The sequence below is a fragment of the Gracilinanus agilis genome, chromosome 2 (assembly GCF_016433145.1).
Source record: "Gracilinanus agilis isolate LMUSP501 chromosome 2, AgileGrace, whole genome shotgun sequence".
Lineage (NCBI taxonomy): Eukaryota > Metazoa > Chordata > Mammalia > Didelphimorphia > Didelphidae > Gracilinanus > Gracilinanus agilis.
In genome coordinates, this window is record NC_058131.1 from 585,490,090 (window position 1) to 585,512,592 (window position 22,503).

General features: G+C 35.6%; 1 protein-coding gene across 1 annotated transcript in view; it reads left to right on the forward strand.

Moving 5' to 3' along the window:
- Positions 1-22,503, forward strand: part of ADAMTS17 (ADAM metallopeptidase with thrombospondin type 1 motif 17) — a 515,727-nt gene that overhangs the window by 143,312 nt on the left and 349,912 nt on the right. Inside the window, exon 7 of the mRNA XM_044665411.1 lies at positions 5,164-5,207. Coding sequence (XP_044521346.1) covers positions 5,164-5,207 — 44 coding nt within the window. The remainder of the gene's footprint in view (positions 1-5,163; positions 5,208-22,503) is intronic.

Consider the following 22,503-nt stretch of genomic DNA (forward strand, 5'->3'; position numbering starts at 1 on the left):
TATTTCCTTCTCCAGCTCATTTTATAGATGAGGAAACTGAGGCAAATGAAGTTAAGTGATTTGCCCAGGACCACATAGCTAGTAAGTGTCTGAGGCCAAATTTGAACTCAGTTCTTCTTGACTCCAAGTCCAGCTCTTTACCCACTACACCACCCTGCTGTCCTACCACTGTTATATACATCTTACAGATAAGTAAACTGAGTTTGACAGAGGTTAAGTGACTTCTCCAAGGCTAGGTAGCTAGCAAGTGACTGTAGTAGGAATTGAATTCAGGTTTTTCTGAATCAATCTATTTTTGGAGGTATGAAAGGAGAAGGTCAAAGACAAGATTGACAAGAGATTCAAAGGTAGATATCAGAGTAAATTAGACATGGTTAACTATAAGGTCAAACTTTTTAAAGGAGAAAAATGAGTCTAGCTTGAGTTAATGGCCTAAAGCCATGTCGGCAAAGGTGTGGCATGCATGCCCTGGCAGCACAGAGTGGGCTGCTTTGTTCCCCCTCTCTACAGTGTCTGAGGACATTTTTTACATGCCCCCAACCCTCCGCCCATCAGCCGAATGTGAACACTTCCTCCTTCAGCTGTGGGGGGGGGGGGTAATGTGGAGGGCTCTCAGGCAGCTTGAAAATGCATTTTGGCACTCAATCTCTAAAAGGTTTGCCAGTCCTGGGCTATAGGAAGAGGGAGAATGACTGGATGTGGCAGTGCAAATTAAGAATAAGTATAGGAGGAGAAAGACATAGAAGGTTTATGGGCTGTGTGTGGAAGAACAATTGTAGGTTATGATGAAATTAAGAGTATGAGCATTTTTATATGGGACTGACTTGAGAAAGTAGGTGCATAACAGAGGAATTAAGACTGATGAACTGGAAAGCAAGTGTAATTAAGTCAGAGGTTCTTAATCTAGGGTCTGTGAACCTTCAGATTTTTTTTTGTATTTCAATATAATTGATTTCCTATGTATTCCTGTGCCTAGATTTTGAAGAAAGGATGATTCAAACTGCCTCCTTTTGGTTAACTGTTTTAGGGTAAATTGATTAAAATAAACCCAGTAAATATATCTAGAGGTAATTACCATACACTAACCCAGCCCTTAAAGATGAGCAAGGACTTGAGAAAGTGGGTAACACTTAGATAAAGGAATGGCAATTAGATCAGTTTATCTGAGTATCAGCCTCCGGCCTGCTGGGAATTAATATAATAATTTATCTACCTAAACTAGGGTTCTTGCTAGGGGATAAGGAGATTAGACAGGAAACAGTAACAACTGTTTATTGAAAATAAAGAATTTAGGAAGGTGGGTAACAGGTTTCCTTAACTGGGATCACCAGTAACATATATTTGGGCAAGGGAATGGAGTTCTACACTAAGGCTTTCACTAACAACAACAGTCAAGCAGGATAGGGGTTTGGAAATCTCACTCCTGGTTCCCTGACTCTTCCAGTGTGGTTTCTCTAATGTCCCAGGGTCTCAGCTGTTATTTGCCAATAGATCCAGTGGGGGTAAAAACAATGAACTGATACAGAATGAAGGTCCACCCTCCAAGCTGCAAATCCAAGCTCTAGCTTGCTCTTCCCACAAAGATGATGGTATATTGATGATGCCTTCTCAGGGAGATCAAAACACACAGGCTCCTTCTTCAATGGTAACCAATTGACAGTCCCAAGTTCTGTATCATTCCCCTGCTCCATTCCAAGCTTTTAGAATGTTTATCTCCTGCCACCCTGCTTTGCCCTTAAAAATGCTATTTCCTTATTACAATTTGAACTCATGTCTTCTTGACTTCAGGTCCAATACTCTATCCACCTAGAAGGGGTAGGTATCATTATATAATAATGATACATAGGAAGAATGTCAGGAATCAAAAACAAGAGCAATGAAGGGAGAAGTGGTATTGTCATTTGAATATATTAGCAATAGATTTTGGTTTTGAATGTAAAATATATTCTCAGAAGCATTTTGGCTTTACCATATTTCTCAAAGGATTCCATGACACATAAAAAAATTTAAGAATCCCTCATTCAAGTAGACAATAATATGTACATTGAAGTCCAAAAGTATTAGGGCAAAGAGAGAAAGTATGATGAGTTGAATACTGAAAGTTTATTCATATACCGAATTTTATTGCCTCTAGGAACAAACACAAAAGCCTCTGTTTGACATCCAAAGTCTTTCATAAACTAATCTCTTCACCTCCATTTCCTTTTGTACCCTGCATCTTTCTCTTCATATACCCTCTTTGATCAATCTGATCTGTGCAGAAAATTATTCTCGTTGCAAGGTATATACATAATAGCCATTGAATAAGTGCTTGTTGAATTTAATTTAGAAAGGGAGAAATTTATAATCAAAATTTAAAAATTCTTATTAGTTCAATCCTAGAAGTTTAATTTATAGCATTTATAACTCATTTGAAGACATGCACATTTTTTTAGCTGGGAACTGCTTAACTAAGGAGGAAGATGAGAAGGAAACTGGGCTTCCTCTTAAGCCTTGCAGTGTATATGAATAGCATTTAATACCAAATTGTTGCAAGTGCATTTACATTCTTACTTCACAGATCCAAAAGTGTACTAGAGCCTTTGAAGCCTTTTATACCATTCTGTGAGTACAAGATATACAACTCCTAGGGGCAAGTCTATTCTGTATATTCATTACCACGTCATCATGGAGAAAGGAAAAAGCAATGGACGGTACCATGAGTCCCATGTCAAATTCCAGTCCTCACTATCTACTGGTCTAACAGTCATCATTGACTTTTCCCTTATCCTCACCCTTCATATCCAATCATTTGCTGAATTTGTCATCTCCACAATATTTCTCAAGCATATTTCTCCTCTTCCTTTTTAAAAACAATTCATATAATCTCTAGTTAAGATCCTTATTATTTCACTTGAACCAATAAAACAGCTTCCTAGTTGGTCTCTAGGACTCTAGTTTCTTTTTTTTCTAGTTCACCCTCCGTTCCACTGCCCTCAGACCATGATCTGAATGTGAGGTCTACTTTCACTGGGATTACTGAAGAGAAAGAGATTCAGAATTATGCTTTGAGGAATTATCTCTTCATTTACATTGCATATGAAGATTACTGCCACAAAAATGATTAATATACTTGAAGCATATCTCTGACTATGTCACCTTTTTCATGATGAAGCTTCAGTGGCTGCCTTTTAATTTTAGGATAAAATAAAACTCCCATTTATACCATTGAGCTGGAAAGAAGTTCAAAAATCTTCTAGGTGACTCAATGGATAGAACATTGGACCTGAAGTCAGAAAGACCTGAATTCCACTCTGACCTCAGATACTAGCAGTGTGATCTTGGCCAAATCTCTTAAGCTCTGACTCAGTTTTCTTATTTGTAAATGGGGATGATAATAGCACATACCTCTCAGGATATTTATGAAGATAAAATTAAATATTATTTATGAAGCACTTTGCAAACTGTAAAGCACTATATAAATGCTAACTCTGATGATGATGGAATACTCATTTTATTGGTGAGACTCTGAATTCAAAGAGGCTAGGGAAAATGCTTCACAATCAAACTTTATCTCAGTGCTGGCGAACTGATGGCACACAAAGCACTCTCTATGGGCACACGGCCACACCCCACCCCAGAGTTTGTTACTAGAAAGGCAAGAGGACTAGGGCAGAGCTACTCCCCTCCTCCCTCTCCCCTGAGTCTGGTGACATTTTTTCACATCACCTACCCTTCTCCAGTAGCCCAATGGGAGCACACAGTGGGTAAGGTGGGTGGCTCACAGGTGGCAGAGCTGGAAGGGAGCAGAGCACTCAAGCCACTTCCCTCCCCCTCTCTACACTCACTGAGGACATTCCTTACTTCACCAACTCCTGTGTTCAGCAGCCCAATAGGAGCATTTTCTTCCTCCCTTATGTGGGTTAAGGGGAAGGCTGGCACTCAGTGATGGGGAGGACCAAGGCACTCGGTTTTGAGGGGGTGGGCATGGTACTCGGTTTAGGGGATGGGGTGGGACTGGGTCCTGGCACTCTATTTCTAAAAAGTTAGCCATCACTGCTCTATTCTTTTATTCCACACTGAATTCACATTATTCCTCCTAACACAATCTGTGGTTGAGTCAAACTGGCTTACTTGCTGTTCATTTTTATAACATTCTGACTGCCACCTCTATACCTCTGCACAAGATATCTTCCTCCTACAGCTCTTAGAGTACTCACTCCTTTTCAGACTCTGGTTAAGTATCAGTTTCTGCATAAGAACTTTTCCCAGTTACTTAGGTTGTTAGTGTTCATTCTCCTCATACACCCACCAAATTACCTTGGATTTAGTTATTTGTGTATCCCAACATGGCAACGTAAGCTTTGATCTTTATATCTACAGTGCCTAGTATGGTGTCTGGTTCATTTAATAAATATTACTTTAATTCACTCTATCAGTTAATAAACATTTATTGAGCTCCTATTTTGTACCAAGCACTGTGCTAAGTACTGGGGATACAAACACAGATAAAAGATAATTCTTGCCCTCAAAGAGTTCATAATCCAATGAGGGAAGACAACATGTAAACAAATATACAGGATTGTAAGATATATATATATATATATATATGTATATATATATATATGATAAGTAGGAAATAATTAAAAGAGGGAAGGCACTGGAATTAAGAAGAGTTGGAGAAGATTTCCAATAAAAGATGGCATTTTGGTTGGGACTTAAAAGAAGCCAAAATATTGAGAAAGAGCATTCCACGCATTGGTTAGGATCAGATAAAATTCCTGGAGCTAAGTGATGGAGTATTTTATTCATATAACAACCATGAGACCAGTGTTGTGGATTTAGGAATATGTGTTATGGAAGAAGGTATAAGATTTTTCCTTAAGGAGTTTGCAAATTAGTAGTATATGTAACATAAATATGAAGAGAAATAAAAAAATAGTGGAACATAATATGTATATAAGAGAATAATTGTGCTACTTGCTGAGAGTTTTGACTTGGTTATTCTACATAAGTTTTTTAACTTTTACAATTACTAAACTTTCTGGCTACAAATGTATCACAATATTGCAACCATAGTAGACACTGGTGATTAATTAGCAGTAGTGTCATGCTTGCACCACATGCACTGTCTTCTTATTGAAGGAGCTGTAGAAATCTGACTTTGTTGCATTTATTTTCTAGGACAGACTTCTGTGTACACAAAGACGAACCATGTGACACTGTGGGTGAGTTACAAAATTCGAACAATAATTTGAAGCTGATTTTGTACTGGGAATCAACAGTGATACTTCAGTACTTTCCATAGTTTATGCACAGCAGATTTCATGAGGGTACATACTCTGAGAATTTTTTAAAAGACAAACTTTTTTTGAATATTCAGTCATAAAGGATATTGTTTCTATTCATCAACAAACTAAAAAAAATCTAAAACTTAACTGAATTTTAAAAATTAATAACTAAAATTTGCTTTAAATACAAATTTCAAAATTAAAATGCCCCAAATTTCAAAACATTAGATTGTGCTTATGGTACTCCTTTCAGTGTGGAATGAGTGTTAAAAACACATCTTGTATAGATTAGAAGCTCCAGGATAAAGGAACTGAGTTCATGTATTTCTCTACAAGTGCTTAGCACACTGCCAAATGCAATTAAGCAGTTAAAAGTATTTGGTGGTGATAAAACCTGGTTAAATGATGGAAGAATTATGTAAGAAATAAGCTTTGGAGTTGAATTAAGCTTAAGCAGATAGTCCTCTAAACTTTATCTCTGTTAGTGGCTCTCATACCTTGGTAATACTCCTTACAACCCTACCAAAACAATTGCAAGTATTTATCATTTTCTCTTTGAAGATAAAAAAGGGGGTATAGGGGATTGAATTATCTTTCAGTCTTGAAATTAGATGTCATTGATCTGTTCAGGAATGTGAATTGTATTTAGCTAATTTTTCATCTTCTGCTACTGGTTGAAGTTCTGTACTCATCAGTACTTTGGTTCTGGCCTAAACTGTAAAAGGGCTTTCTTTTACCATGAGACTTTTGCTACTTGTCATTGAGTTATTTTACTACTTGTATAAGAGAATAATTGTGCTACCTGCTGAAAATAATGTTCATTTGGTTATTCTACATAAGTTTTAAAACTTTTACTATTACTAAATCTTCTGGCTACAAATGTATAACAGTATTGCAAACATGGTAGACACTGGCAATTAATTAGCTGTGATGGCATAATTGGTGGTATAATAAATCATTTCTTTATAGAGTAATATATTGATTCCATTACCTGCATGTGAAAATTCTTGATGGTTCAGTGAATGGCAAACTCCCCTAAAATATTAAATGTAGTTTATTTCACATCATTTTCCATATCCATTTACCCTGGCATGGTACATATTTGCTCTGCTGTTACACATACCTTCTCTATTCCTCCCTTTTCTCTATTGCTTGTTTGCAGTAATTTGAACAATAATCAAATCAATACTATTGGAAAGATTATGACAATCACCTATCCTATGGATTCACTCACCATTTTTGTGATTCTCTGGACCAAAATCCCTTCCGCAGTCACCATTTCCCCATGTATGTTGTCTCTCCAAATTATAATATAAACTCTTTCTGGTTAAGGATTATCTTTTTTTAATATTTATATCCTTAGAATGTAGCACAGCATTTAACACACAGTTGTCAATTAATAAATGCATTTTTCATTCATTCATTCACAGTCATGGCAGTAATCTTTATATGTATTGTGTATACTGAGATGATTCCCAAAAGAACAATTCCAAACCCCTCTCTTTCTCTTCAGAATCCCCATCTGCAATAGCTCTGGGTTTTGGTAGGCCTCACATTGAGATCGTTGTCTGAGGGTAGGAATTCAGGGTATTGTGTTAATAGGTGGAAAACTTAGAAAGAGGAAAAAGTAGCAAATATCATAAACATTCACCAGGAGGCTTCAAGGTTGCATTACCAAAACCAAAATCAGAATGTAGAGTCCCTTTCAATTGAACAAATCTTTCTTTAGTGTTCTGAGAATAATAGGAAGGGATTGAGGAAGTAAATATAGGTCTGGAAATTATATACATCATATGATTTAAATGTCAATAAACCTATCTTGAATCTCCTTACTTTCCCTGGGGATTCTTAATGATATACTTGTTCTATTTAAGTCTAATGGAAAACATGCTTGCAAAAAGAAGTGTTTAAAACTGTAAGTCCATCTGATGATATAGAAATGATTGTGGTGATTTTTTACACAAAAAGAAAACTGATGGAAGACCTAAAATTGTTGCTATTCTTTCTTTTAGTTAAAAAAGTATTTTTCATGCTGCCACATGGCAGATAAATGAATTCAACTGATCAATAATAAATGATATATTTACTGCATCTCTAGGCACTAATTTTTTTCATGGTTAATTCTTATATATTAAAATATATATATACAATATTGGTAAAAAATTGTCCCGGGTACCTTTAAACTAAAGGGTAGGTTATGAATTACATATAAAGACATAATTAGATAATTATCTGTGTCTGTAGAACATATGGTCTATACTGCTCATTTGGCACTGATTATCTTTGTATGCTGTTGCCTTATATTGTTTAACTTTTAAATGTAAATGTTATTTCCTCAATGTGAGGACAGGAAATGTGGCTTGTACCCAACTATGCATATAATAGGTTCTTAATAAATTTGTTAAATGAGTATTTTAATATTTGCTAAAGATACAGAGAGAGTACTCTCCAAAACTCTATTGCATTTTTTTAGATCTTATTTGCTAAGTGCTGTCATATATAAAGTGTCCCAAAAACCTTGATGTGGTTTTAAACTTTAATAGCTATCAGCACTTATTCTATTCAAGAGACTTTGAGGACAACTTGTATATAAGCCCAAGAATTTTTTAAATTAAATTTATATTTGTTGATATAATATGCTTATATCATGGGATTGACTAGATAGCAATCTCAAACACCTGTTATTTCTAAATTGTACAGAGGTCCCCAGTTATTTGGCCAAAGATGTAAGAGAATTTCCTTAACTAAAAAAATCTCCTTAAATTTCTGAAGTCTAGAGAGCAGCAACCAAGCTTTATTTGTAGAGGCTTAACCTAAAAAACCCTTCATCCAGAGAGGCTTGTGATTTTCTGTCAGCTATCCTATCAGGATTAAGAATCCTGAATCTTCATGTCTGAGTGTTTTAAGCATGAGCCGAGAAGACTGCTGTCTGTGTGCCTACTGATGTCAGTCTTGGAAAGGGAAACATCAAGGGAGAAATAGTAGATCAGAATGAAGAATATGATGGAAAATCAAAGATTGTCATTTTTATTACAGGAAGAAAAGATCATTTTCTTCTCTTGGGGGCATATATAAATATCCATCAACTGTAGACATTTTAAGTATAGAATTTTGTATGTGTGTGCATATATGTGTGTGTGTTGTTGTTTTCCTTTATCCTTCATGCTCTGCTTTCCAATATCAGTACTAACATAGTCATATATTAGAGGTGGGGAGAGGTGAGAGGAGAGATATGAAAGAAATGACTGACTATATGACAGGAATGTTGAACCATTTGTTGACTGAGACTGTATTCTAGGGTGGAGAAACACTCTTTAGGCATAGAGAATGTTAGCTCTACAATATACACAATTCCCACAAACAGAAATCTTGAACTTTAGATATGGTCTTGAAATCTTAGCAGTCAAATCATTATCATAATATATCAAACAAAATATAGTAAAACTTTGATAAATATTATAATTCTCCTTCCACTGTTGATTACTGGTGTGCAATTCACTCCTTCAGACCCAGTTTCAAGTTAGAGTACATTTTTTCCTTGCTTAGAAATATGCTGGGTTTTTTGGTGAGTGGAAAACCAGCCCTTTTCCTCTCCTATTACATGGAAGTGGCAAACCTGTGCAAAAGAAAATGGAAATGTTGTGTAGCATTTTGAGCTTTACGAACAAGACTGGTCTGGTTGAGCCAAGAGTCTTTGAGTCATGGGCTTGTCTAGAAACCACTATGAACATCTGCTGTGGTGGCAGTGTCTACATTGGCCCAAAGAAACCTTATAGATATTATCTTCCTAATCTTCAAATATCCTCATAGTGGGTCAGTAAAGTAGAAAGCTAGGAAGTATTTTATAGGTGGAGGAGCTAAATAATGGATGTATCCAAGGAAGGAAGCTGATGTTTTGGAATAAAGTCTATATCCCTCAATTCTATTTTAGGAAAGCCTACATTAGACCATGAAACAGAATGAATAAACTGTTCAATCAGGATTATAAAGCTTAAGTAATTTTGAATGTTACCAGCTAAAAGGCATAAAGAGTGGATATAAAAAGACATATCATGAAATTTTTTTCTCTTTTAAATGAATAGGATAGAGAGATGGTTTTGGAGTCATGAAGACCTGAGTTCAAGTCCTGCTTCTAAAATATGCTGGACATATCACCATATCAAATCAGAACTTCAAAGTGCTCTAGACCAATTTTAAAGCAATAAGTTCCAAAGATAATGTGTAGACCAGTGATGGGCAACCTATGGCCTGTGGGCCAGATGTGGGGTTCAGGGGCCCTGAAATGTTCTCTCTGGCCAGGAGACATTATTCTTAATCTGACGAATACAATGAGCAGGATACAATACAATGAAACTTCGAAAGTTGCCTTAGAAACAGACTGACAGATGAGCATTTCCTTTCCTTTGGCCCCCTCTTTAAAAACTTTGCCCATCACTGGTGTAGAACTAAACTGGTGGAGGAAGTTTCCTCTCCTAGGAGTTTCTTAAACCAATGAAATCATTGTTTTTGTCCCTATCTCTTTAAATATAAAACCCAAAATTCCTATTTGCAAATGTGGTCACCTTGGTCACAGTATATTTATTCCATTGATATTATCCTTGCTGAAAATCATTTTGGAACTACTTCTTATAATTTTTTCAGAACCCACATTCTTTTGTAACATCTTCAGTGGTGGGATATTATTTTGAATGATTTGATTTTTGTAGATAATAAAAAAGCCATTTGCCATTGTTTGTTTGATATGGTGAGTGACCCAACTGAGTAGTGCCTTATTTGGTGAATAATAATAATGATGTTTTATTAATACAGTAAATATACCAATTTCTTTATGTAGTTCATAATGTTAGAGGAGTTTAATGTTGTGGGGCAGGGATTGAGAGGCACACAATTGTCACCATTAACCTGGAAAAGTTTTCTCTAAAACTTTCCCTAAAGCATAACAACTGAATAGGGCAGTCATAGATACAGTTCTGGGATTTATTTAGAAGCATAAGAAAATAAGCATATTATTTTATGTATATTGAAAGAGATATGGAGACTTGTCTTGGCATGGAGCATAGTATGAGTGATGGTAGTCATAATTAACTGGTTTATTGCCCCTATTTGGTATGGTATGCTAAGAACCAGATGAGCTATTTAGTGGTTACTACAACTTAAATTGCCTTGAGTTTCTGCTTCTATTATTATTATGGTGTATGTGGTTTGGACAAAATATTTGTGTTAGTCAGAATTCAAAGGTGGGTTGGATCAATATCTCCCCACTTTGAGGGAGTATGTAACGATGACAACATTCAGATTGGATACATTTTCTATTGCTTCTCTGAATTATCAACTGAAGCTTGTTTCTGACTATCATCTCAATTCATTTCAACAATCATTTATTAATCACCTATTATTTTCCCTTTTTTCTGAAGAAGAAAGCCAGTGGGGTGGAAAGGATGTAGGTCTGGCAAACATCTATAAATTTACTCGTTAGCACAAAGTAGAAGGATAAGATTCAGAGGCAGAAGAAATATAAATTAAAGCATATGTTAAGGGATTTTTCTTCTGCCTATTCCAAGTAAATAAAAGTCTACTCTTATAGAACAATAGGTTTAGATCTAGAAGGGGCCTTGCTGGTCATCTAATATAACTTCCTTATTACACAGATGGAAAACTTGGGCATAAGGATGGTTAATTGATTTACCCAAAGTCATTCAGCTTACATGTGTAAGATCTGGGATTTGAACCTGTCTCTTTGAATCAAAATCCTTTCAGGTGTTCTATACTGCATTTAAATTGTAAGAAAAGTGCCGATGTAGTGACCTGTACATTACTACCCTTGCAAGTAAAGCTTTCTGAGAGAAAAAGTAAGGGATGGGATCAAAGTAGAACTTATGAATGAAACAGGAAAACATCAACAATCCTAGTAATCAAGTAATCCTAGTTTATTGGGCTCTTTATCTGTGTGTGTGTACATGTGTACACAGACACTTCTAGCCACTCAATCCTGTGCAAGAGGAAATAGGAGAAGCAGCAGAATCTGTCTCCCTGGGTTGTATATGTAAAACAATCACTGTGTTCTGTTTCAGAGACAGAGATCATAGCAAAGAAGGACAATGACTGATATTTAGCCCTACACTGTATATTTAAATTTATCAACTGAGACCACTCCTTGTCCCTGGGAGGTAATGCTGTATTGGAATTTATTGCAGTTTTTGGAAGTTATATCCTTTCTCTCTCTCTCTTTTTAGTTCTTTATTGTATTAATTAATTTGGAACATTTTTCCATGGTTATAGGATTCATATTCTGTCCCTCTCCCTCTCTCATGCCCTTCCATAGCCGACACACAATTCCACTGGGTTTTACATGTGTCATTGATCAAAACCTATTTCCATATTGCTGATATTTGCAGTAGAGTTCTCTTTTAGAGTCAATAACCCCAATCATATCCCCATCAGTCTATGTGATCAGGCAGTTGTTTTTCTTCTGTGTTTCTACTCCCACAGTTCGTCCTCTGAATGTGAATGAATTCTTTCTCATAAGTCCCTCAGAATTGTCCTGGATCATTGCATTGTTGCTAGTAGAGAAATCCATTACATTCTATTTTATTACAGTGTATCTGTCTCTGTGTATAATGTTCTCCTGGATATGCTCCTTTCACTTTGCATCAGTTCCTGGAGATCATTCCAGTTCACATGGAATTCCTCCAGTTCATTATTCTGTTTAGCACAATAGTATTCCATCACCAACAGATACCACAGTTTGTTCAGCCATTCCCCAATTGAAGGGCATTCCCACATTTTCCAGTTTTTTGCTACCACAAAGAACACAGCTTATAAATATTTTTGTACATGTCTTTTTCCTTGTGATCTCTTTGGGGTATAAACACAGCAGTGGTATGGATGCATCAAAGGGAATGCAGTCTTTTAGAGCTCTTTGGGCATAGTTCCAAATTGCCATCCAGAATGGTTGAATCAATTCACAACTCCACCAGCAATGCATTAATGTCCCAATTTTGCCACATCCCCTCCAATATTTATTACTTTCCTATGCTGTCATTTTAGCCAATCTGCTAGGTGTGAGGTGGTACCTCAGAGTTGTTTTGATGGACATTTCTTTAATTATAAGATATTTAGAATACTTTTTCATGTGTTTGTTGATAGTTTTGATTTCTTTATCTGAAAATTGCCTATTCATGCCACTTGCCCATTTATCAATTAGGGAATGACTTGATTTTTTGTACAATTGATTTAGTCCCTTATATATTTGAGCAATTAGACCTTTGTCACAGATTTTGTTATAAAGATTTTTCCCCAATTTTGTTGCTTCCCTTCTAATTTTTGTTGCATTGGTTTTGTTTGTACAAAATCTTTTTAATTTAATGTAACAAAAATTATTTATTGTACATATTGTAATTTTTTCTAACCCTTGCTTCGTCTTAAAATCTTTCCTTTCCCAAAGATCTAAAAATATATTATTCTGGGTTCTCCTAATTTGCTTAAGTATATTTCTTTATATTCAAGTCATTCACCCATTCTGAGTTCATCTTGTTGTAGGGTGTGAGATGTTGAGCTAAACCTAATCTCTCCCATACTGTTTCCAATTTTGCCAGCGGCTTTTGTCAAATAGTGGATTTTTGTCCCAAAAGCTGAGCTCTTTTGGCTGATCATAAACTGTCTTACTGAGGTCATTTACCCCAAATCTATTACACTGATCCTCCCTTCTGTCTCCTAGCCAGTACCATATTGTTTTGATGATCATGGCCTTACAGTATAGCAGTGGTTCCCATACTTTTTTGGCCTACCTCCCCCTTTCTAGAAAAAATAATATTTAGTCCCCTGGAAATTATTTTTTTAAATTTTAATAGCAATTAATAGGAAAGATAAATCCACCTGTGTCCATCACTGCCCCCCTGGATTGCTACAGCACCCACCAGGGGTGGTAGCGCCCACTTTGGGAATCACTGTAGTACAGTTTAAGATCTGTTACTGCTAAGCCACCTTCCTTCACATTTTTTTCATTATTTCCCTTGATATTCTTAATCTTTTGTTCTTCCAAATGTACTTTGTTATAGTTTTTTCTAATTCAGCAAAAAAGTTTTTTGATAGTTTGATAGGTATGACACTAAATAGATTAATTTGGGCAGGATGGTCATTTTTATTATGTTAGCTTGTTCTAGCCATGAGCAATTAATGTTTTTCCAGTTGTTTAGACCTAGTTTTAATTGTGTGGAAAGTGTTTCATAATTGTGTTCATATAATTCCTGTGTATGTCTTGGCAGATAGATTCCTAAGAATTTTATTTTGTCTAGGGTGATTTTATATGGAATTTCTCTCTCTAACTTGCTGCTGGGATGTGTTGGAAATATATAGAAATGCTGGTAATTTATTTGGGTTTATTTTGCTTCCTGCAACTTTGCCAAAGTTGTTGATTATTTTCAATTGCTTTTTAGTTGTTTCTCTGGGATTCATTAAGTAGACCATCATATCATCTGCAAAAAGCGATAGCTTGGTCTCCTCATTGTCCATTTTAATAACCTCAATTTCTTTTTCTTCTCTAATTGCTACTGCTAGTGTTTCTAGTACAATGTTAAATAATAGAGGTGATAATGGGCATCCTTATTTCACTCCTGATCTTATTTTGGGAAGGCTTCTAATTTATCCCCATTGCAGATAATGCTTGTTGATGGTTTTAGATATATACTGTTTATTATTTTTAGGAAAGGCCCTTATATTCCTATATTTTCTACTGTTTTCAATAGGAATGGATGTTGTATTTTGTCAGAGGCTTTTTCTGCATCTACTGAGATAATCATGTGATTTTTGTTGGTTTGCTTATTGATATGGTCAATTATGTGGATGGTTTTCCTTATATTGAACCATCCTTGCATTCCTGGTATAAATCATAATGAATAACCCTTGTGATCACTTGCTGGAGTCATTTTGCTAGTATTCTATTTAAGATTTTTGCATCTATATTCATTAAGGAGATTGGTCTGTAATTTTCTTTCTCTGTTTTTGGTCTGCCTGGCTTTGGAATCAGTACTATATTAGTGTCATAAAAAGAATTTGGTAGAACTCCTTCTTTGCTTATTCTGTCAAATAATTTGTTTATTTTTGGGATTACTTGCTCTTTGAATGTTTGATAGAATTCACTTGTGAATCCATCAGGCCCTGGTGATTTTTTCTTAGTTCTTTGATGGCTTGTTCAATTTCTTTTTCTGATATAGGATTATTTAATTATTTTATTTCTTCTTCTGTTAATCTAGGCAATTTATATTTTTGTAGATATCCCCCATATCTTCTAGATTGTCGTATTTATTGCCATATAATTGGGCAAAATAGTTTTTAAAGATTGATTTAATTTCCTCTTCATTATGTTATATTAAAAGGAGACCACTACTATTTATTAGATGTAGATGAAGATGGAGTACAGAGAGAGGATAGGATGACACCTCTCTCTCCTATAACAGTTGCCCAGGCAGGATCCTTTAGGTCAATGTATATTATCCCTTCAGGACCCACCTGGGCTTGATTGATATTATTTATTGGGCTCTTAAGCTGGGTAACATTGTAATCTGACTGCGTGACTCCCTTCCCAAATAAACTTTGAATAATCAATTCAGGAAGGTACTTTAAAGCTTTGAATATATTTGGCAAAGAAGGATAATGCTAAGGGATAGAGGTATTGGAGACCCTAAATTAAATGATAGTAATGAATCTCTAAACTGCCGTCAAATGAAGGAATCAAGATGATAGCTTCTCTCTGGTACAACCTGGCCAGGGCCACACCAGAGCAGGCAAACTGCTGTATAAACTTTCAATTACTTCTTCAGTAGATGTTAAGCCTAATCAGTTGAGATATCCACCCTTTTTTTCCACCCTCTTCTTCTTCTCCTGCCCACTTCCCAGATCCCTCCTGGGCCCTGGAAAACCTAGATGACTAAGATGATTGACTTCCTAGATCTAGTGGCAGTAGAATCAGAGATGGTGGTCTGATACAGGTTGATGAAGGTACAGGAAACACAAGAGGAGCTTGCAGGGTTGAGTTTGCAAGTCTCAATTTCCCCAAGGACCAGGATCCACTCCACTCCAGCCTCAGGGACAGGTAAAGACCCAAGAACCTCTGCCAGGGCTACCAACTGCCCTCTCTGCCACATGCCTCTCGGAACATTCCAACATCCAACTGATCCACCTGTTGATCACTGAGTGAATTCCTGGCTCCCAGAGATTCAATATAACAATTACAGGTAAGGACTCCCTTTTCATCTTTGATATTGTTATTTGGATTGACCAGTAATTTGTCTATTTTATTTGTTTCTTCAAAGAACTAGCTTCTAACCTTACTTATCAATTCAATAGTTCTTTTGCTTTCAATTTTATTAATTTCCCCTTTAATTTTTAGGATCTCTAATTTAGTTTTCATCTAGGGATTTTTAATTTGTTTGCTTTCTACTTTTTTAAGTTGCATGCCTAATTCATTGACCTCTGCCCTCCCTATTTTGTTAATATGTGCACTCAAGGATATAAATTTCCCCCTGAGTACTGCTTTGGCTGCATCCCATAGATTTTGGTAAGAAGTCTCATCATTGTCATTCTCTTCAATGAAATTATTAATTGTTTCTATGATTTGTTCTTTAACTGATTCTGGAGAATCATATTATTTAATTTCCAATTAGTTTTTGGTTTGCCTCTCCCTGTACCTTTGCTAATAGCTATTTTTATTGCATTATGATCTGAAAAGTGTGCATTTATTATTTCTGCTTTTTTTGCATTTGTTTGCTATGTTTTTATGTCCTAGTACATGGTCAGCCTTTGTGAATGTACCATGTGCTGCTAAAAAGAAGATGTATTCCTTTTTGTTGCTATTTATTTTTCTCCAAATATCTATTAACTCTAATTTTTCTAAGATTTCATTCACATCTCTTACCTCTTTCTTATTTATTTTATTGTTTGATTTATCTAGATGTATAGAGGAAGGTTCAGTTCACCCACTAATATAGTTCTATTATATACTTCCTCCTTGAGCTCCACCAATTTCTCCTTTAGAAATTTGGATGCTATACCATTTGGTGCATACATGTTGATTATTGATATTTCCTCATTGTCCATACTGTCTTTTATTAGGATGTAATTACCTTCTCTATCTTTTTAAATCAGTATTTATCTCTATTTTTATATTTAATTTATCTCTATTTATATATTTAATCTCTATTTTTACATTGGCTTTGTCAGATATCATGATTTCAACTCCTTCCTTCTTTTTCTCAGTTGAAGCCCAATAGATTCTCCTCCAGCCATTTATTTTTACCCTGCATGTGTCTATCTGCCCTATGTGTATTTCTTGTAGACAGCATATGGTAGGGTTTTGGTATTTAATCCACCCAGCTATTTTCTTCCATTTTATGGGTGAGTTCATCCCATTCAAATTCAGAGTTATTATTACAAGCTATGTATTCCCCAACATTTTGAATTCCTCTCCTAGTTCTGCCCCTTCTTCTTTGGTATTTCCTTTTAAACCAATGGTTTGCTTTTAATCAGTCCCCTCATCTCCACCCTCAGTTTACTTCCCCTTATGCTCCCTCCCTTCCCGTACAACTATTATTATGTTTTAAGGTCTTTTAAATTCTCTCCCCTCACTCTTTCCCTCCCTTTTTGAACACCCCACCCCCCAAACCCTCTTGGTTTTTCCCTTCTGACTTTCCCTGTAGGGTAAGATACAATTCAATATCCCAATGGATCTAACTGCTCTTCCCTCTCAGAATTGATTCCACTGAGAATAAAGTTTAAGTATTAGCTATTCACACTCTCTTCCCTTCCTTCTTATAATAGTATTCATCCCCTCCCCTTCCCATGCACCTCTTTGTGTGGTATAGATTATCCTATTTTTCTCTTGTTGCCATCCTCTATTCCCCAGCCTTTCCTTTTTTGCATATAATCTTAGACCATTTAGTACCCCACCCTCTCTGTATGAATAATTCTTCTAATTACTATAATAATGAGTACAATTTTTTAGAGTTAAACATGCCATTATTCCATAAAGGAATACAAGTAATTTGATCTTATCAAAGCCCTTAAAGAAGCGAATTAAAAGAATTTTTTTCTTTCCCCTCTCTTTCTTATTTATCTTTTCATGTGTCTCTTGATTTTGGGGTTGCATATCAGACTTTCCACTTAGTTCTGGTCCTTTCTTTGCAAATTTTTAGAAATCTATTTTGTCAAATGCCCATACTTTCCCCTGAAAGTATATAGTCATTTTTGATGGGTAGGTGATCCTTGGTTGCAGACCCAATTCTATTGCCTTTCTGAATATCATATTCCAAGTCTTGCGGTCTTTTAGTGTGGAGGCTGCCAGATCCTGTGTAATCCTGATTGGTGCTCCTTGATATCTGAAGTGTGTCTTTCTGGCTCATTTTAAAATTTTCTCCTTAGCTTGGAAGCTTTTGAATTTGGCAATTATATTCCTGGGTGTTGTTTTTTGATGATTTAGTATAGAGGGTGACCTGTGGTTTCTTTCAATGTCTATTTTGCCCTCTTGTTTAAGAACATCAGGGCAGTTTTCTTGGATAATTTCTTGTATTATGATGTCCAAATTCCTGTTGATTTTGGGTTTTCCAGAAGACCAATGATCCTCAAATTGTCTCTTCTAGAACTGTTTTCAAGGTCATTGATTTTCTCAGGGTGATAGTTCATGTTTCCTTCTATTTTATCATTCTTTTGACTTTGCTTTATTAATTCTTGCTGTCTTGCGACATCATTGGCTTCTACTTGCCCAATTCTGGTCTTTAAAGATTGGTTTTCTGCTATAATCATTTGGTTTTTCCATTTAGTCTATCCTGCTTTTCATAGCTTCCAGCAGGTAATTTCTGGTCTTCAGTTTGCTTATTATTTCATTTGATTTCTGGACTTCAATTTCCAAGTGTGAAATTTTGTCTTTTAAACTGTTATTTTCTTTTTTTAATTATTTCCCATTTTTCTTGCCATATCTCTTCCACCTTTCTCATGATCTCAGATTTGAACTCTTCAAGAGCTTGTGACCAATTTTCGTTTTGGGGGGAAAGTTTAGCTGTGTTTACTTGTTTGCCCTTCTCTGCTCTCTGCTCTGTGGCCTGGATTTTTTCATTGTGAAAGTTATCCAGAATTAATGCCTTTTTCTTGGTCTTTCTGGTGGTTATTTCTTGGGTATTGATTGCTTGCCACCATTATGCTAATTTTCCTTCTCAGTCAGAAGTCTGGGGGAGGAGGGCAAGCTCTCTGTGGATGGAGCTAAGAAGCAGTTTTTGTCTGAGGCCACTCTTCCAGTAGTCTCTTCATGGCTTCTACTTACCGCCCCACTTCACTCTATTTCCGCACCCAAAGTCTGCGTACTTTAGTCTCCTGGGGTCTTAAATATAGCTGCTTTCAGGGGTAGGTCCCTGGTGCTCTTATTCAGCTATCAAGCCCCTAGATATTGCCACATGCTCGCTATTATTCTGGCACTGGGTCTATCACACTAGGTGGGGTAGGGAAAGACTGATTAGTTCGCATTTTGGCGGGAGTTCTTTCACCCCCTTAAACCATGGAAATGCCCAAATCCCACGTACTTTCAATGCTGTGCTCTATTATGGAGTCCCTTCTTTCATCTGGGCTTGGTTTTTTTTGTCTTTTTAATGTATCATATATGTTTGGTGGAGAGGAGAGTAAAGAGTGCTGTGACTATTCTGCAGCCATCTTTACCAGAAAGTCCTACATCCCTTTCTCTTGATAACACATCCACTGATAGTGACCACCAAAAATCTAATTGAAATCTACCTATGTCAAGCCATGGCCCATTTCCAAGGACATCTATTCCCCTTTTGGAAAATTTAGATTGTTCAAAGTTTTTCCTCACTTGGAACAGAAATCTCCTTTTCTCTCATTTCCAATCTAATTCTTCCCATTTTGACCAAACAGAAATTGATTCCTTCAGTCTCAAGTCAACTTTTCAAATACGTATCATGTCACCAATAAGTTTTCTTTTCAACAAGTGAATTTCTGTGGTGCTTTCATTAGATATTCACAAAATTAAATTTAGTCAAATCAGAACTGGGATATTATATTAATTTTGAGGACCACATTTAAGGAATAATAAACTGTAGCTCATACAGAAATGGACAACCAGCATACTGAGAAGACTAGAGAGGATTAATTCATGAGACATTTGAGAAACTTGTATTTCAGGAATCGTACTAGGCATTGGAGATGAAAATAAGCCCCTTTTATCAAGGAACTTATATTTTACTTGGAAAAATACTGCGTTTATATGTTATAAATGTAAAAGATAAGATAATATAGGATATTTTAAGGAAAGAACAGGGAGTAACAACTAGTGGAATCAGGGAATGCTTCCTTTAAGAGGTTGTCCCCAAGTAGAGACTTGAAGGAAAAAAACTAATGCTTCTGTGAGTTAGAATGAAGAGGAAGAGAATTCTAAGCATGGTGGATAGGCAGTTCAAAGTTGCAGAGGTGGGAAATGAAATTCTGAGTTTAAGAAATAAACAGTAAAGTAGACCACTTTGACTGGAATGCAGAAATCATGAGACGAAGTAGAAAGAAGTAATTTGGGTAAGATTATCTGAATGCAGTTACTAAGTGGACTTTAAAAGCCAAAACAGAGGAGTTTGTGTTTATCCTACTGTGGGTATTCTTAACCTTTTCCTATGTCATCGATTTTTTGGATAATCTAGTAAAGTCTATGGATCCCCTTCTAGAATTATATAAAATACATAGAACTGCAAAGGAAGCTAGGTATATGAAAATACATTTATCAAATTATATTAAAAAAGAAACAAGTTCTCAGCCTTAGGTTAAGAACCATTGCCCTAGTTCCATTAGTGCTACTTTGAAGTGTCTAAAGTAGAGGGGTGACATGTACTTTAGGAAAATTATTTTGGTAGCTCTGTGTAGATTATGATAGCTGTTTAGGATGGAATTGAAGAAGGAAGAATCTAAAACCAGGGATCAGTTATGAGGCAGTAGCAATTTTCTATAAGAGAGACAAAGAATATTTGAATTAGATTTGCTGAATGAATGGAGAGATAGATGAATGAGTTTTTGTGAGGCAGGATTTGAAAAGTGTTTGAATATTTAACAAGATTTGAAGAATATAAAGATTCAAGATTTGAAGATTATAAGATTTGGCAAGTGTTTGAATATAGGGATGAGAGAATCTAAAGTGGAAGGTGACTTCAAGATTGTAAACTTAAGTTATGCTCAAAAGAATAGCATGCACAATAGAAATAGGGAAGTTTGGAAGAAGGATGATGAGATAACAAACTTAGTATTGGCCATGTTGAACTCATGATCCAATATCCAATATGGCTTAAGTGCAGTGTAACTATTATCATGCTCATCTGGGGCATTAGTTTTCCCTCATCAAAATGAAAAAAAAATGGCTTTTAAAATAGAGGCCTACATTTAGTAGATAGGTCAGGCAAAAGTAGCATTCATTAGTGAGAAATTAGAATGGCTTATAATTGATTGAATGGCTAGGATGTATCTTCTCTTTTGCAAAACTATTATTTTTTCCAGGCCAAGGCTCTGATAATTTTATGTTATTTTTTTAAATTTTTTTTTAAACCCTTGTACTTCGGTGTATTGTCTCATAGGTGGAAGATTGGTAAGGGTGGGCAATGGGGGTCAAGTGACTTGCCCAGGGTCACACAGCTGGGAAGTGGCTGAGGCCGGGTTTGAACCTAGGACCTCCTGTCTCTAGGCCTGACTCTCACTCCACTGAGCTACCCAGCTGCCCCAATTTTATGTTATTTTGATAGAAATTGACTTTCAGTCTTGAAGTTAGTCATTCAAGAAGGTCTTCAGTTGTTGTATACATATTTGCATATATTAATAACTTTTTCCACTTGAAAATTGCTCTAGACTTGGAGGGGAAAGCATTCATATGCATTATGGGAAGTCATTACTATTGGGAAGAATATTTTTTCTAGTTTATTAAATGAAAATATTTGAATTGGTAGAGTCTCTGAGTTTGGCTGATTGAGAGATGTGTTGAAACTTACATATATAAGCATAGTTTTGAATTGCCCTAAAGTTCAAGATGATGAGTCTATATATTAACAAATCAAGTAACAGTCTGATGAGTGAGCTATATAGGTGAAGATGGAAGACTCATAAAACTTGTTATATGTAAAGTAGAAGTAATCTTTGTTTTTGATCCCTGAGTATTACAATCAAGTGAGTCTTAAAACAGGGAAATAAATTAGCACCAAAGGTTCTTGTCTCTATCATGAAGGAGATGCAATTTAGAATCTAAGTTGTTGAAGAGTTCCACATAGATGATGAGATCCTACAGTTGCTCATATTTGTGGATGATATTGTTCTAATGGGATTATCTCCAAATAATTGTGGAGCCTTCTAGAGAGATCCATAATTATTCTAAGTGGATGGAAAATGTTTGTGAGATTATGTTATATAGTTGAATGAAAAACCTACAACACTTATCTATCAACAGGGATTTATTATATGCTAGTACTGGACATACAAAGACAAAAATCTGTCTCTTAAGGAGCTTAAGTTCTAAACAATATGTACTTATATGTATATACAAATTAAACATATGTAGAATAATGCAAGGTATGATGGTACACAGAGTACTAGTAGTTGGGTTATCATGAAGGTCTAAATTTTGCAGTATGTATGAGATTCTATTAACTGGAAGTGAGTAGGGAGAACATTCCAAGGCATTCAATGCAGGAAGAGCAGCAAGAAATATTGGAAAAAAAATAATGGATAATGATTCTAGAAATGTGGGTTGTAAAGGACTTTAAAAGTGAAACAGAGAAGTTTATATATACCTATAAGAAATAGGAAGCTACGTGTGTGTGTGTGTGTGTGTGTGTGTGTTACCTAAGAAATGTAGCTCTAGCCCAAAGATAGCTATCTATGTTATACCATATTTTATATAATTATAACTTCTCATAAATAATGTGAATTCAAGTACATGTGATCACTTCACAGGTTAGAAAGCTAGCTAGCTAGATGTGGACTAGGACTAAATATCTTAGATAGACATGGTAAATGTGTTTGCTTATTCCTTTTTTCACATGATAAAGGCTTAATTCAAAATAATGAAGTTTAAACTACCACGCAGTTTGCTTCTATGTCTTGGAAGAAATCTGGTACTAGTGGATAAATTCATTAGAACTAGGGGTCAACAGATCTGATTATTAAAGAATGGAAGGAAAATAGACATCTTTCATTTTTTTCTTTCCTTTTA